General features: G+C 37.5%; 1 protein-coding gene across 7 annotated transcripts; it reads right to left on the reverse strand.

The window, feature by feature from the left end:
* Nucleotides 1-1,404: 1,404 nt before the first annotated feature.
* Nucleotides 1,405-12,534, reverse strand: LOC120103707 (PHD finger protein ING1-like). Of its 7 annotated transcripts, none has more exons than XM_088723554.2 (10): nucleotides 12,248-12,534; nucleotides 11,810-12,022; nucleotides 11,638-11,727; nucleotides 11,340-11,429; nucleotides 8,350-8,421; nucleotides 3,381-3,568; nucleotides 2,270-2,330; nucleotides 2,049-2,148; nucleotides 1,845-1,968; nucleotides 1,405-1,718 (listed from the first exon to the last, which is right to left on the reverse strand). In XM_088723554.2, exons 4-10 carry the CDS (start codon nucleotides 11,407-11,409, stop codon nucleotides 1,608-1,610), a joined length of 726 nt encoding a protein of 241 aa, XP_088579680.1. In that variant the 5' UTR covers nucleotides 11,410-11,429; nucleotides 11,638-11,727; nucleotides 11,810-12,022; nucleotides 12,248-12,534; the 3' UTR covers nucleotides 1,405-1,607. The 7 variants fall into 7 exon arrangements, with proteins under 7 accessions (XP_088579680.1, XP_088579678.1, XP_038974792.1 ...); XM_088723552.2 differs by having other exon boundaries at nucleotides 11,557-11,727; nucleotides 12,248-12,467; XM_039118864.3 differs by having other exon boundaries at nucleotides 11,557-12,022.
* Nucleotides 12,535-15,045: the final 2,511 nt, after the last annotated feature.

A 15,045-nucleotide genomic window follows, 5' to 3' on the forward strand; every position in this document is an offset into this window, starting at 1 on the left:
CTTATTTCTGCTTTTTCAGGCCCAATATAAAATTGAGCTAAATTGAAGTATTCAAACCGAAGCATATGTTTAGTCCATATATTTTCAAAGAAGCAGGTCACAGTAAGTGTCAGAAGCTCATCATTTAGGACCTGGAAGCAATTTTGATGTTTGAAGTTGTATGGCTGAGTACATTTATCAACTCAACGTATAGATGAGAAATGTTAAAATTCAATTGATTTGATTATATCTTGATGAATAGTCCCTTGCAGATTTAGGTGGCCATCGTATATTTTGCTTTAGCGGTATATGTGCTTAAGTTGCAGGTATTCATATTAAGTTCTTTGAAAATCATCCTTCCTGTTTAAGAATTCTCCGAATTAATCTATTACCCAACTAGTTGAACTCTTCAAAATAATCTATTCCTGAAATAGTTATGGAGCTAACTACAGAAGTAGAGCTAACCAAAACGGAGCATAAGTGGGTCATATGGCTCAAACCCAAACCAAATGTTGATGAATATAAATAAGCTCCAGCTTGGACCAAAATGCCTTCTTCCACCCTCAATTCTTCAGCAACAATCTAGCCTGAAACCTCCCAATAATCAAGCAGCCGTTCAGAAATAAAAATGGTGGTCCTCCACTAATTACCACTGGATTCAGCCAACTTTATTGAAAATTAATTTTGACGGTGGAGTCCAAGCCAGGTATATTAAAACTTAACTTTGACGGTGGAGTCCAGCCTAATAGTGAAGGTGCAAGTCATTATTAGAGATTATCATGGCTCTCTCATTGCTGCTTATACTTAACTTTGACAGTGGAGTCCAGCCTAATAGTGAAGGTGCAAGTCATTATTAGAGATTATCATGGCTTTCTCATTGCTGCTGCCAGTTTCCAGTTCTCTAAGTTTTCAGTCTCAACAGCCGAGTTACATGGAGCTTGGGATGGAATTACAATGGCTGTTGGACGGTTGGAATGCTCCTGCAATATAAGTTGAAGGACATTCAAACGCTATCGGTTGACTTCGCCGCATAGAGCTACAGAATCACCTCATCCGTGTCTCATCGATATTAGACAGACCACTGCATCTCTTGCCGCCTTCTCAGCAAATCATAGACTCCGTAAAGAAAATGAAGCTGCTGATTGGCTTGTTCAAAGAGCGATAGCAAATGACAAGGAATTCATCTATAGAAACGATGTTCCTTCGGCTTTGCATGAAATTGCTCAAGTTGATGTAGTGAAGTTACATGTAAGGGAGCATTAGTCTACTTTTCCTCACCAGCAAGAAAAAAAGATTCAGCCTGCACCCTGGGTTTCAACTGCCAAATTGTGATGGCATCCATAAATAGCTGATTCGCAAAGATGTCTCATCTGCTGACCAGATGACGAACCAAAATCTAGGCAACTAAAGTAAAAACCACACATATTACTAAGAATCTTCATGCTAAAACTGTATTATATGGTCACCTTGCTATTACACATAATATGAATAACATAATTGTTAACTTATCTCCACTTATAGTCTATAGATGCAGAGACCAAAGCAACCATTAAGAAAAAATGGCGCTACTCGTTTGCATTTCTGGCACCAAAATCAGCTCCTAACTGTTGACAGAAGTAACCAATCATTCATTTACCTTTTCTACGTTTCTGCATTCCAACGCAACTGGAGCAGTACCATTTTCCTTTTGGTTGTTCTTTCAAACCAACACATCCAAAATGGAACCACTCAATCTTGCACTGCAGGAAGAAAGTAAAGAGTAATTAGCACCAAGATTTTTTAGAACGGTAATTAACACAACTTTTTGGATGAGAAAATTCATGACAGAAGAGCAAAGAAAGGAAGACAAGGAAAATGAAGCATACATCAGGGTTGTCACAAGCAACCATCTCCCCATAGCTAACTTGGTTGCAGATACAGTATGTGGGTTCATTTGGGTCCACTGGTAATTCCAGATCTACGCTTGGTGGCTCCACTGCTAATCGTGATCTGCAGCCAACAAATGGAGTGTCAATCTATTGCATCAATGTTATTGCTTGATAAAGATCATTTTGAAAGAAGAAGCATACTTCTTCCGCCCCCCTCTGCTACTTTCAGCAACCCTTCTAGATCTTGTGCTAGCATCAGCATTTGAAGCACCAACACCCGCCCCAGTTGCAAGTTCCCTTTCTGTTTGCCAAACATAAATTACACGAGCAGTATATTAGCTAGAAATTTGGCCAATATCAAATGGGATTAAAACTGCATATCAGATACCTTCCATTAAATAGAGTGGAAGTTCTATAAGTACCTTGCCGGACCTCTTCAAGTTTTCTCATGTATTGATCGAGTTGTTGGACGTGTGCATCAACCTACGGCACAAATTTATGATCAGCAATTGTGTAACCAACAGTTTCCTTGTTCAAGGATTATTGTAAGAACCATAGTCGGCGGAACCGTCCAGAACTGCTCAGTTTACGGTGTTCTGAGCTGTACCGGCCATGAACCAAGACCATTTTGGCCATGAACCGGGACGGTTCCGGCCACGAAAAAGACACCGGAGACAGAGGGGGAGAAGAAGGAAAAAGAGGAAGAGAGAAAGCGGGGGAGGGAGGAAGAGGGAGAGGAAGGAAGAGGCAAATTTGTCGACTTTCACTTAACTCCAAAAATAAAAGGGGCCCTCTCCGGCCCCTTTTTCGAACGAAACAGAGGACCGGAGCAGAGCCCTTCTTCCGCAGCTCCCCGGCCTCCGTCTCCTCTGCGCGGCAGCTCCCCAAGTCTTTACTGGCTCTCTGCCAACCTCCTCTTCTCTCTTTTTTTCTCTCTCGTTCTCCCTCTTTCCTGCCCCTTTTACCATGTCGGTACAGACCCGGCTCGGCACGGCGCAGGTCCATACCAACCTGTGCCGCCAGACAACTAGTCCGGAGCTTGGTACCAGCACAGCAGACCATGGTAAGAACAAAATTTAACTTTGCAGATCATGATTTTATCTTGGCTGAAGCCAAGGTCCGACGTACCGATACCGGTCGGCGTACCGGTGGCTGTCCGAACCGGTCCGGTCCGTTCCGTACCGGCCAGTATCGGTACCATACCAGCCCGATACGGCGTGGCACGGGAGTTGTTTTGAAAGAAAAAAAAATAGACGTACCGGTGCGAACCCGCCGGTCAGCTCTCCTAAAAAACCATCCGGTACCGGATTCCACACGGATCTGGTACCGGTCTAGGGCCGGACCAGTACGTACCGGCCCGTACGGCAGACCATGGCTGAAGCCATTATGTTTTTACTGTTTATCAAACTAAAGCATTTTGTTTGCCTACCTTGTAGGCTGCAATTTGAGAATGCAATCAAGATTATCACACATGTGATCCAACAAATTTGATTTTTATATAAGGTGAAAATGTGAACTGGGAAGCTTATATACCATATCATAGACCTGTGTGGCCAAGGCCACTTTTTCATCAGCAATCCTGATGCAATGCTTTTGTTCATCGAGAGCCTCATCAGAAAATCTGATAAGTGATGTATCAGGAGTAATGTTACCAGACTCAACTCCCAGCCTAATATCCTCTATTTCTTGTTCACAGCGTTGTTCATTCTGCCGCTGTACTCCTGCATGTATTTACAAGAAACATAAATGAACCGAAGAGCTGCCCTACCTTAATGTGTTAATAAAGAGTAAAAGAATGTTAAAAGCTGCAGCTATCAAAGTGCTCATACTCATACAAGTAACCTTATGTTTACAGAGGCACATTCATAATCGGACTGAAATATAAGCATCCACATGTATCAATATCAATAGACACCTTTCTGTATGTTGAGATATGCCTTGGCAAGTTATATAAAACTGCAAATTTCAAATTACTATGATCAATTTATTTTACAGTTTATCATCACTAGACATGAAACGTCTGTAGATAACTTTTTTGATATGTGAAAAATCCATAAACTGTTGCAAATTTCTAACAATTTAGAATCTTGATAACATATGCCCTTCAATTGAAGTGATTGTATTCCATGTCATTATTGATTTCATATATGCCCACAAATTTCTAAATTTCTCCTGTTGTTTTGCATGTCATTGCTGAATTCATGACAAAAAATTGAGACTGCGACTGCATGCTTCTTGAAATTTATAAGTCAATTTGAAATGTTATAGTTCCAAGTCTTTAAGTCTGATTGGCTTTAATATGTGAGTATTGTTGGCCCCACATATTATCACTTGGATATATGCTATAACAGCCAGCTCCTATGATAACATTTTATCTTTTGGGTGTCAAGTGTCTTCCACCTAATTTTATACAGATAAACAAGCATAGTCTTCAAAGTCTGTTGCCCAATTCAAGGTCTCCTTATCCTTCTTTCTCGCCTCTTTCTTTCTTTCCCTTTTCCTTGCCACCACATTTTTTCCGGTACATCTTCTTTTACTTATCTATCTCTTCATTTCTGGTTCACTTGTTGCAATATATATGTCATTTTCTACAGGGATGCAAGATATGAGAAGATCATAGCAACTTCAAAATTCATGTTGACTCAATATTAAATTAATGTATGAGCCCTTGAGTCTAATGTGGCACCAGAGCCAGGTTGAGGGCCTAAGTGCCATCTCTAATCAGATCTTCAACTAGCTTCCCTCATTCATCTCCTCCTTAATCCATTGGCATGCAGGCCGATTTGAGGCTCATTCTGCCCTTTTGCCTCCTTTTTTATGACCACGTAAAGGACAGGTCGTCTTCTAGTAAAACCCCTCTCTTCACTCTAAGAATGCTAAGGCAATCAATAAAGAAATGTTGATCTTCTCAAAGTTTGGACTATCGAAAAAGAGAGCCCTAACATGCTCACCGCAATCTAATATTCGGGAATCCCTGGATGTACTCAGTTTTAGACAATTTCATTATAATGTCATGTTAATTAACAATCTCTCATGAATGAGGTTTTTCTGTTTCATGAAGAGCTCTTTGAAACTTTGTAGCTTAGTTAGGATGTTTCATTCTCAGATATATACCCTGTTCAGTGCTAATCTATCAATTCATAATGATAATGTGTGTTAGTCATTTAACTCTAGGTAGCAAAAGTTCAATAGAATTATTCATCAAATCCCCTATTCTTATACTCTACAATAGAATGGAGAGCCAAAAATAATGCACCATCACCTTGTGGAAGTGGAAAGGACATTATACTCAGTCTCAAACTTCTCGATTCATACAGTTGTCAGGCAATCCTAGCATCTAAATTAGAAGCATGGCATCCAACATTCCTAAGGGATGTTACCATAAAACAACATATTGCCCATGTCATCCCTTTCCTATCCGTTCCGGAGGTGTTTGGAGGTCTACTTTCTCTGTGAAAATGGGCTATGGGGCAACAAGTTAGATGTTGCTCTTTTAGGTCAATCTTTCTTTGATGCTCATACAACACAAGGGATACAAGCATTACAGCCCCTATCTTAGAAAAGGATTTGTCAAATGCTAATATTAATTTTTCAAGTTCATACCCTTGTTTTCTATTCAAGGTAGAGAGTTTAAGAGAAGCCATCTGCATCTCAAAGGACTGAAGCAGTGATATAGCTATTATGCACTTGTATTGAGAGGAAATACTCTAGTTCGGCCCAATAGTGTCCCTTCTTATGGCAGTCAGGCACAATAGCAAAGTTATATTACGTGCAATATGCAGTTTTCAGCTCATTGGTGTCATATAATCATATCCCAAAATTAGTCTGACATGTCAAGTTGGCTTTCCGCTCGAAATAGAAAACAAACATCAAAGCATCCTAGCTTGGAATTACGCTTAACTAATCATTTCTTAAATTTTTTGTGAATTCACCAGACAACTTTTCCTCCCTCAGTTCCTCCCTTCGTTTCATGTATGGAATAACAGCTAGACACATCTAGTTGACTTGTAAACCTGCAACACCTACCAAGAAACATATCCCCATACTGACAAAGTACATGTATCTCTTCTTTTTTTGCTAAGAACAAGAATATGTATTGGTAAATGAAGAAATCATATCTACATTGATTGTTCACAAGCTCATAACGGGAATGTGCATAAGCACATTCAGACAAGCATTTAATTTGGCACCAAATATAGATCTGTAAATGATCCTTCAAACAGATACAAGCTCTGCTAACATGTACATGTATCACAAGCTCATAATATATGCATTGATTGTTCACAAGCTCATAACTGGAATGTGCATCAGTGCATTCAGACAAGCATTTAATTTGCCACCAAATATAGATCTGCAAATGATCCTTGAAACACATACAAGCTCTCCTTACACCTTACCTATCACATACTGCCAACTTATCCAAAAAACCATGCATCTAAACAAACTTCAGTACTTCTTGATGGTTTCAATAAATTCCTGCCTAAATTTCTCAATACTTTTATTCAGATGTGTTTAATCAGTATGATTAATCGACTCAATTTACTCTTGATCATGTTTGTCATGCACATAAGAATCAAGCACAGGAGTTATATGTAAATGTTGAATTAGTCATAGATATAGATAGATCTAAGATAGAGCAAGAATGAAGCCTTATCCTAGGTACCTACCATAACTGAAGGAGTTAACATGGTAAAGCACTGAATAGCTCTATTGCCCATGTTGGATCATATTATGGTAGAGTGGTTGTGTTATTGCTCATCAATATTTGCAGTATTGACCCTTACCGGCCAGCATAAGGCACATTACACTAACTCAGTACCAATCAATGGTATAGCTACTGTCTCAACTCCAACAATGCACCATGTAACAGAACGGGGGGTACCATAACGATTCAACCTGTACTAGTAAGTTATGGGTATAGGGTCCAGTATTGAGATTGAAAACCTTGGTGCATATCACCTTTATATGCCAGATTTAGGCCAGCATATAAAAGGATGTGCTTGTATTTAAGTTTCTCCTTTCAAACCCAAGCTCAACCATCTAGAATAGTTTTTTGTTTTGTGTTGAGAAGCTACCCTTTATTTTACTTTTTTTAAAGGATATGAAGGATAATTCCTGAATCTAACAGAGAAACAACACATATCATGATTCTACATCAAATTGAAGGCTAAAGCCAAAACTATACAACCATTTCGCAGTATTACCAAATATATGATCTTCACACAGTACTGGTAGTTTGCGTACAACACCAACATTATCTTGTTAATGTGTAAATGAAATATATTTCTTTTATCCTTGACATTGAGCTCATATATTTTACTGATAATATAAACATCATTATTTAATTTTTCTGTATGATAAATTACTTATAAATATGCAGTGCACATGATAAACAACATACACCATGAATATCTACGAAAACTATGATGCTGGACTCCTATAAATTAATTATAAAATATCGTGTTCCAAACATGTCCATACACTAGCATAAAGTAGTGAACAGTGATCTAGGTTAAAGTGCAAAATGACTAATGAGGCACATATTAGCTCGCAAATTATGAATCTTTTGACAAACTTGCTTATCAAGTTTTTCCATAGCATGGCACAACATTCTGTGTCGATGACTACCAAGTTTTGCCATAGCATGGCACACCGTACATACCATTTCAACACTAAGCAAGCTCAAGCACAATGAGCAATATGTCAATCTTTGTTAAGGATCAGCTTTAATTTTGAAAAATCACAGACGCAACATTGAAGTAGTTCTCATTGTTCCTGCATTATGACTGCTGTGCTTCACCAATTATAATGTGCACTTCTGAGTTATACATGTAGTTCATGAGAAAGAAATGGAACATGACCACCAGTTCTTGAAATGGAGATGTATCTCTCAAAATTTAGATGGCTCAGCTATGTTGAATGTTATCCCAAATGTTTTAAAGAAGTTATCATCTTTCTTAGCCTTCTTAGCAAGCAATACCTCTATGTTTAGATATTGTTGAAGAGATAGTGTCTTTAAGCCTTCTTAGAGTCCCATAATGACATATCCTTGCTCAATAATGACATGAGTAAACAGAGGTAAAGGAACCGTGGATGAACCAAAACAGTTGAATATTATGCCTTATCTAAGGCCAAGATGTGGTGGAGTCGATCTAAAATAGAAATTCAATTATATGGCTGTTTTAATTTTAGGGACCATATATTCATGCTTCACAAAAGGGGAAAAAGGCACAAATTAAAGCGCCGTCAAAAGTCAAGAAGGAAAAAAAAAAGCAAATATTACATTTCATACAAAAAAGGAAGTGATAATTTATTCTCTCTGCCATCTAACACATTCAACACAGCAGGCACAACTTACAAAATCAAAATGCCACTAATATAGAGATAATAATCATGTAATTGACATGCATAAGAATTACAGCAAAGAAACTTATAATACTAGTTACTGAAAAAAAAAAAAGAAACTTATAATACTGATACAATTTTTTGACATAACACATACCCTGTAAACTTTTATCTAGATCTCGCATCAATCCATAATTACGTTGCAGCAGGGCTGGCAAGGACTCGAAACCTGAAGGAAAGCCAAGTTACAGTAAAAAGCACATTATTGGAATAACCAACTCAAATGTTCAATATAGAATAGAATTACCTAAGGACATAGCAAGAAAACTAAGCTCTGTGCCTTTCAATAACTTTTCCTTTCTAATGTAATCTAAATTTCCAAACAAGAAGTGTATTTGATCCCATGAACTCACATATTACAGTTCGGTTTTCTGATTTGCTCTGCACTTCAATTCACAGACATATATATAAAATTGTTCACCAATTAAAAACCTTAATTGACCCTAACACAGATCAGAAAGGATCCAATGTTGCAAGAAATGGATGCACTCTAAAAAAAAATGAGTGCAAGAAAAAGACAAATAGAAAGGGAAGGTCGGAAGAAAGAGTTAAAAGTACGGAATCAATGTTTTGATAGACTATGGGATGACGCGTGATGACTAGGTGTGCATCTAGGCAAGTGCCAAGAAGCAAAGACATCCAACCACAATAAATTAGAAAGACCAATAGAAATAAGGAGAAATATAAAAAGGGAAGTTATAACCAAAAATTGAAGTATAGCAAACCATATAGAATGTAGCAAGTCAAAAGGAAGTAAGGAAAAATTTAATAATAATTCATAAAATTGATCTAATCCTTCATACTCAAACATGATGCAGAACATTAAGGAGGGAAAGTAGGCAGCCCAACTAGGTAGTCATTCTTTAAAATAATGTGTGCAGCAACTGCCAAATCATAAATATACCTAATAGTCAAAATAATTATATAATAATACATTTCCTTCATACAACGTGAGAAAGAGGGTATAACCAACTACCCTTTCAACCAATGATTTAAATATAAAAAAAATATATGCTTTTCTAATCATATTTCTAGAAAGCAGTTTTTTGAGCTAGCCATGAGGCGCGTAGAGAAATTATATCCTACACCCGGTGTACTAGCTCGATGGTACACCAAGCCAATATTATAATGCCATGTGGACATTTAATACGCGTTTTTTCACTCGCTTTCTTCGCTTCACTTCTACTTTTTATCTCTATTTTTAGTCTATTTTGTGCACATAACTGCCACCACCATGTCCGGATAAAGAGGAGGCTACGTTGGAGGCAACTACTCGCACAACAGAGGCGGCAACGAAAGGGACACATACGGCGACCATGGTATATTGTACTGTACCATACCGAACCGAATGATGCCAAACGTACCGTACCGTATGGTTCAGTACCGGTGACATATCGTATGTCGGTACGCCAAAAGAATTCCATGCCGACACTATGCTAGTATGGCATCGGTACGTAGTATGGTACCGAGACGACGAACCTTGGCGGCGGTGGCGACTACAATGGCGGAAGGGATATAGGCGGTAACCGCAGTGGCACAAGAGGCAGAGGCAAAAGGGGAAGAGGCGGCTAATGGCAAGAACCAAGACTGTCAAGCATCCCTTCCTCGTCAATTGCCAGTGGTGGATGACACGAGTCCTATCCTTGCTTCTCCTCTGAAACTCGTACCCGAGTCAATGCTGGTGGAGTGCTTTAAAGAACTTCTCACCATCAAAGAGGAGACGGCTCCTGCCCTCGCTTCAGAGTCGATCCCTATTTCCTAGTTTGGACACTGCATTTCCAATTGTTTGGATTGCATCTTTACTTCATTTTCTATTGCTTAATTTCCCCTCAGGAGAGGGGGCAGAGGGCTTGACCGAATCCACTTCCCTTTTTTTCTTACACTGAGGTGGTCAAAAATGTCCACGTGGCACCATAGTATTGGCCCAGTGTATTGCCGAGCTAGTAGGATATAATTTCTCCTCCTTGAGGCATGCATTAACCAAATGCTATAAGGTATCCACATAAGACATTTCAACTAAGGAATACATTCCAATATGCCCCAAATCTCATTTGAGTTATTACATGAGCCATGTGGCTTATTTAGAGGTCAACAAGGACAATGATCTAATCATCATCAAGTTCAGGTTATATCAGAAACGCAAGCTTTGAATCTCATCTCATAGACAGAATAACACCTCAACTAAGACCATTGATTTATGAACATCAATCTTTACCATAAGCATCCATACTTACTACAGTTAAGGTTGTGATCCATACCTGAAATAAATTTGAAAAACTCAAGCCAACAGAAAATTTGAGAACAATACATAAAGATGAAAAAACTGAGGCAGCTAAAAGTTTGGCTTGTTTTCTTCCTGTTTACAGTAAGATATAGTGTGTTGACCCGAATTTGTCAATGAGAACATCAACACACAGCAAATGGAACATGAATTGGACTTCTACAATAAATTATGCCTTATTAAACATCAAGCTCATTTTGACAAGATTTACACAAATGGCTCATCTGGAAAACATGCCCATGAGTAATCACCCAACAAAAACACTAGAACATGCAACTATAGGGAAACCAGAAAAAATAATTTTTTTTTTTTGAGAATCACAATTAACTCCAGAGGAAGCAAGAACCTTGAAGCCTAAGTTTTCAGGCTTAAATATTTGGAACAATCCAACCTACTTACATATCCAATCCGCTCTCTGACACAGAACAAATTAAAGAATCCTACTTTCAGTTTCCCTCATGGATAAGACTTTCCAGGGGAAGAGAGAGCTGACGGATCAGATTTTGCTGCTTTTGTGAAGCTATGTGGAAATTATAGGCCTTCTCTAAAATTTATTTGGTCATAATTCTTAATTGAAAAACCAATATCTTGCTTGACGACTTAAGGATAAGAGTGGATAGTCTCTTAAACAGCTTCAATAATCCAAAAAGCTATATTGGTGAGTTGGTAATTGTACACAATATCTTTTGAGTCTTGAAACATCATAGATTCTTACTCTCGGAACAAGGAGTAATAAATGTTGGGATTGCACACTATCCAACATTAAGAAAAATGCCTTCTTTGTAGCAATTTGAACAAAGTATTACCTATATCAGAGAAGAGGTCATTGCCTGGTGCAGTGGTAACAGGCATGGATTGACAAACACAATGCCACATTTCGAGTCGTCAGGCAGCCACTTTGTAAAATACAAAAAAAAAAAAAAAAGAAAAACCTAAAGGTCAGGTCTGTCCCCAGTTTGCCCCTCCCAAGACACTGGAATGACGGGACCATAACTGGGTAACGTAACATATTTTCTTTATTACCGATATCCGACAACCAAAAGGATACGAGTAAGAGATGGTGCTGGCTGAACCGCCAGAAATTCCCATCTCAACAAGAGAAACCTAGTTGAAGTTGCCAAATGCCAGGAAGCGTTTCACATGCAATCAAGCATTTCCTTTAAGGTCATTCAAGGGATGACTTCAACCTAATTCCTACAAAAGAAACCCACAAAAAGAAATATGGACAAATCACCAAGAAGCATGATTAACCATGTAAAAGAACTGGCAAAAGCACCAAGAAATTCCTGCTGGTACGGCATCGTTCTCATTATCCCTGTTTCATCCTCCAATTTCCTTTTGAGAAGAGGTTTCATCCTCCAATTTCAAGCACAAGTTCAAGCGCTGATTTCCCAAAGTGGCAAACCACTCAGTGGAGGATCTGTTACAGTCCTAATATAGTAAAGCTCGAATCATTTTGATCCCTAGCAGCTACTCTTCGCGCAACGATCTATAATCATTAAAGCCACAATCTTTCAATGAAAGGTAGAAATTCAGGGTAAACTTAGCTGATCGATCTTTAAGTACTAAACGAGATTACAACAGTAAAAAGGAAATGGTAAAGAGTGAAAGGGCAAAGAGGAGGGATCAAACGGTAGGGCTTTTTTTTGGATGAGTTAAAAACTGACGAAATCATAAGCGAGAAAGAAATAAGAGTAAGGGGAGGAGATCTTACTGGCTTGGAAGTCTTCGAGGAAACCCATTCTGGTTTCTGGATTGGATTTCCTCCTCTTCTTCTTCCCGCCCTAGCTTTGCTCCTGAAAATAATCCGCCGGAAAAAAAAAATCCGCCGAAAAATTTCTGGATTTGATTTCCTCCTCTTCTTCTTCCGGCCCTAGCTTTGCACTGAAAAAAAATCGTCGAAAAAAAAACCCGTTCTTTTCTCCTTACCGCCCGCCTCTCTTTCTCGCCCTTCTTGGTGCCTTGTATAGTGCTAACTAGAACTCGGCACGTGCGAACTGCACGTTTCCAGTTGTTAGCGTGCCTAGGCTTTTATCGCCGTCGTGCTAGTGCCGTAGGGCACGTGACAACCAACTTCGGCATCGTATGGGACTATTTCTGAGATATTTTTTTGATTATTGACATAATTTGATAAAAATATATTTGCTGTTTCCAAAGGTGCAAACCTTTTGTCCTTTATTCAAATAAAAGCTGAACTAATAGGCCATATTTATTCAAGCTAGAGTAGTTACCTTGTAGTATTAAAGGTGAGTACGATTTTAAATAGTGTGGTCATTATTTGCCTACAAAAATATTTTAAATTTTATAATAATGACTGTTATAATAGCATATAATTAAAAAAATAATGAACAATGTTAGCAAAATAACAGCTTATCTTTTTGTTTACTTTTTATTAATTTAAAAATATTATTTTTGATGTATAATTATTTTTGGAGAGAAATTTTGATAAAAAATTGAATTTGAAAAATATTATTTGATTTATAGAAAGATATGGATGAAAATAATAGTCATTATTTGTGTTATAATGAATCTTAGTGCTAGGCAACAAATTATAGTACTGGTATTTTTTTCTCCTATTATTATAAAATAAAGGGTTGCCAAAACCGTTATAATAGCCATAATAATATTTATATTACCTACGGGACCAAAGACCTCATGCCATATAATGATATAAGTTTGCCAAAAATGATAATTCATTAATATACTCTCATTTGTTAAATAATTAAAGTAGATGGAAAAAAGGGTTCACATTATTGCATGCATTCACAAGCGAATAAAACATCCACTAGATAATGTCTCTCCACAAACGCTACTTTCAAACAATATTTCTTTACAATATTTTTGAAAAATAAAAAAGCACTTGAAACAGAAAAGACAAATTATATTTCAAGTAGAGCTAATCTTAAACCGAGTTGGATGCAGAAAATATCAAATTTTAAATCAACTCGATGTGAAACTCAACTAAAAATAAATATAGTTTAGGCTCGACGCTTGCCCAACGATCAACTCTATTTTCAATGATATGGTGCAAGTAGACAAGAACAATTTGCCTAACCATTTTTTCTTGTTTTCTTCGTTATTGCTTGTCCTTGACTTAGTGGATAGTAAATTATATGTTGACCAATAAATTGATTTTAATAATAACAAAATATTCGAGTATATTACTAATGATTATGTGCTCTTAGAGTAGCTAAATTATTTTACAAGGAAGCTAGATGTATTTGAAGGGTTTAGGAAGCTTAAAAAAGCATTAAAGTCAAAATCTCAAAATTGAAAAAGTATCCGACAAGTTTTGTGGAGTTCTGCAGTGGATGAATCGGCTCCAAGAGGATAGGAGTCGGCTCCTAGAAGACCACAAGCTTAAACAGTAAAGCAATAAAATTCAAGGTCTTTGAAATCAACCCCAGATATAGAAGAGTTGACGCTAACATTCCAAGAGTCGACCCTGGCTATAGGAGTCGGTTGGCACAGGTCAGGAGTCAACCCCAATCAAGCAAAAAACGGTCTCAAAAAGCCATAAGGTGAAAATAGAAAAGGCTAAAATTTTGGCACTTCAAGAGTTAATCACTATAGATCATAAGTCGACTTCTATAATTTAGGATTTGATCCCAAGGAGTTGACCCTAGGATGACCATGAGGTGAAGACAAAAGACTGTGATTATCAGCCTATCAAGAGGAGACCCTCGATGACGAGGAGTCGACCCCTCTGCATATGACAGCTCAAACAACTAGTTTTCTAGTGAGCACAGTCCATATTTAATAACCTCCAATAACTATTTTCTGCCCTCCAACGGTTAAAAAAGCTCTTCCAACCATTGTTGAAGATATAAATACTTCCACATTCAATTAGAGAGTAAAGAGATTGAAGAGTTCGAAGGAAAAATAAGAAAACAAGTGCCCAACATTGATTAACCTTCAACCACCATTTCTTGTGCATTAAGAGAATATTTCTATCTGAAGTATGCTGCAAAGAAAGCTTCCCTCCAACAAAACAAACAATGCTTCATTAGTTTTAATTCTGCTCATTAAGGCGCATTTATTGTATTCATACCTTCATTGTTCTTTGAGTATTTTTTATTATATTTATGGGTGACAAGTTTCAAATATATTGAAACTTGAGGATAGGTTGATCCATACCTTGAAATGAAGTGTAGAGGTTAGAAGTTTCAGCCAGTGGTATACATTTGTATTCATGATAATACGCATAATGGATTGGAAATTTCCAAAAAAACTTTGAGAAGTGGATGTAGATACTAAGTTTGGCACCGAACCACCATAAATTTTTTGTATTTGTAATATTATTAATTGTGTTGCTTGTTGCATTCATATATTAGTTAATTAGCTACACATATTTGCTATCTCACAACTCATATATTTTGAAAATTTTATTTTCTGCAATACATAGTTGTAAAAGTTTTTTGAAAATCAAGTTCACCCCTCCTCGGTTCCTTACCTGGGCAACATTATAAATAGGAGATAAGAAGTGGATAAACAAATCACACAACTCATCCA

This window comes from Phoenix dactylifera, chromosome 6, assembly GCF_051530095.1.
Source record: "Phoenix dactylifera cultivar Ajwa chromosome 6, Ajwa_hap1_PhDact_Kaust_v1.1, whole genome shotgun sequence".
Classification (NCBI taxonomy): domain Eukaryota; kingdom Viridiplantae; phylum Streptophyta; class Magnoliopsida; order Arecales; family Arecaceae; genus Phoenix; species Phoenix dactylifera.

Coding starts and splice junctions, on each gene's coding strand:
- LOC120103707 (XM_088723551.2), bottom strand. CDS start 11,888: ATGAAACCTCTTCTCAAAAGGAAATTGGAGGATGAAACAGGGATAATG. Junction 3,569..8,349: donor TCTAGATAAAAGTTTACAGG/GTATGTGTTATG, acceptor AAATACATGCAG/GAGTACAGCGGCAGAATGAA. Junction 1,719..1,844: donor TTGCTTGTGACAACCCTGAT/GTATGCTTCATT, acceptor TTCTTCCTGCAG/TGCAAGATTGAGTGGTTCCA.